This window comes from Haemaphysalis longicornis, unplaced genomic scaffold (assembly GCF_048455015.1).
Source record: "Haemaphysalis longicornis isolate Haplotype H1 unplaced genomic scaffold, Haemaphysalis longicornis Haplotype H1 scaffold_2, whole genome shotgun sequence".
Lineage (NCBI taxonomy): Eukaryota > Metazoa > Arthropoda > Arachnida > Ixodida > Ixodidae > Haemaphysalis > Haemaphysalis longicornis.
The window spans coordinates 129,628,262-129,630,104 of NW_027526295.1; the positions used below are offsets into that span (position 1 = coordinate 129,628,262).

General features: G+C 57.2%; 1 protein-coding gene across 1 annotated transcript; it reads left to right on the forward strand.

Annotated features, from left to right (window-relative positions):
* Positions 1–265: 265 nt before the first annotated feature.
* On the forward strand, positions 266–901 carry LOC144168286 (uncharacterized). The gene has a single exon (XM_077697298.1). It carries the CDS (start codon positions 266–268, stop codon positions 899–901), a length of 636 nt encoding a protein of 211 aa, XP_077553424.1.
* Positions 902–1,843: the final 942 nt, after the last annotated feature.

Consider the following 1,843-nt stretch of genomic DNA (forward strand, 5'->3'; position numbering starts at 1 on the left):
TAAAAGGGTCGTTCGATCAGGGGTCCCACGGCTTCGTTTCCTGGCGGCACACCCGCAACGAGGTATCCGATCCGCAACATTTGGGGCCGAAACCCGGGAAAACGAGCGGCTCCCACCGACGTGGGCAACGAGCGACGGCGACGACGAGTTTCTTCTAGAAATGGTCGCCCAAGCAAGCTTCGTCCTTCTCGGAACCGCACCCAGGGAGACAACGCGCGGACCGGGCTGCCTACCAAGCGAGTAAGCCGGACTTTTTCGCTGAACGATGGACCAGCTGAAGGCGAAACGCGCTGCAAGGCGAGCCCAAGCGACGAAAATTTCGACAGAGGCGACAGCACTCATCGAGAGCGGCTGCTCCGACCGGCTCGCGCTCCGGAAGGTGTTGGACAAGCTCATGGCTAGCCGCGAGGAGCTTAGCAAGATCGACGCCCAGGTCGAGGACGCGGTTCCTGTCGAGAAGCTGGAAAGGGAGTACGAGTCAGCGGCCCGTTACAACGACCAGACGCTCGAGGCTCTGACTCGCCTTACGTACCGGCTCGAGGAACTCTTCGTCAGCGACACGGCGCCACCTGCCCCCTCGGCTGCGGTTAGCACGCCACAGGCCCCAACGACGGTTCCATCTCAGATCTCTGGACCCCGTCTGCCCATGCTCACCATCCAGCCCTTTCATGGAGACGTGTGTAGCTGGACGTCGTTTTGGGAGCAATTCAACGGCGCAGTCCACACCAACCGGGCTCTCACCGCTACCAATAAGTTTCATTACCTCCGAAACTACTTGTCGGGTGAAGCAGCAGGTGCCATCGCCGGGCTGCCAACAACGGAGGCCTGTTATGAAAGTGCCGTCCAGCTGCTGAAAGACAGGTTCGGTGACAAGAACCGTATCATACAGCGGCATTTTTGAAACCTTCTAGAGCTGCGGCCCGTGACGTCTCACTCTGAGGACAAGGAGCTCCGCAGGCTTTACGACTGTGTTACGCTGAATGTCCGCTGCCTAAACGTACTGGACGTTCCCACGAGCAGCTTCTCGGCAATGCTGTACGACGTTTTGCTGGAGGCGTTGCCGAAGAAAATCGTCTTGGCATTCTACCTCCACGGACGTCTTCAAGGTGATACGCAGGGAGCGGCGCCTTCTGCTTCAGTAGAGGCAACCAGTGTCACAACGCCTCGCCGGAAGCTAAAGCAGCTCTTGAGATACACGCAAATCGAGCTCGAGGCAAGAGAGCAATGCGCTCCAGTGTCGACTCCTACCGAATCGAGCGACCCTCTCCAGCGTAACGGCCAGTCAACGTCGGTGCTTCACGCCTCGCATACTTCGATGCCCAAACGAAACGAGTGCTTTTTTTGCGGATCGGCCAAGCACAGTACCGAGGCTTGCGACGCTTCTCTGAGCATCTTAGAAAAGAAGAAGCGACTGGCAAAATCTATGCGGTGCTACCGATGTACGAGGAGGGGCCACCGATCAAAGGAGTGCCGACGAAAGGTCATGTGTACGACATGCAATGGAAGGCATGCAACCGTCATGTGCGACCCTGGCTACAAGTCAAAGGAAAACGAAGTCCAAAGTGAAACCACGTGCAATTTCCCGGTGCAGACGCTGGCCTCTAAGACTGCATCTACTGCGCTCACTAGCTGCCAGCTGGGCGAAGATGTTCACCTCCAGACCTTCCCGTCGTGGATCATCGGTCACAGCTACGCGCGCTACATACGCGGCATTTTGGACGGTGGCAGCCAGCACACGTTCATCAAGGAAGGCCTCGCTTCGAAGTTAAAATTAAAAGTCGTGGGAGGGAGAAGCCTCGCCGTCAATACATTTGCATCGGCCGTTCCTTATCAACTACGAAAG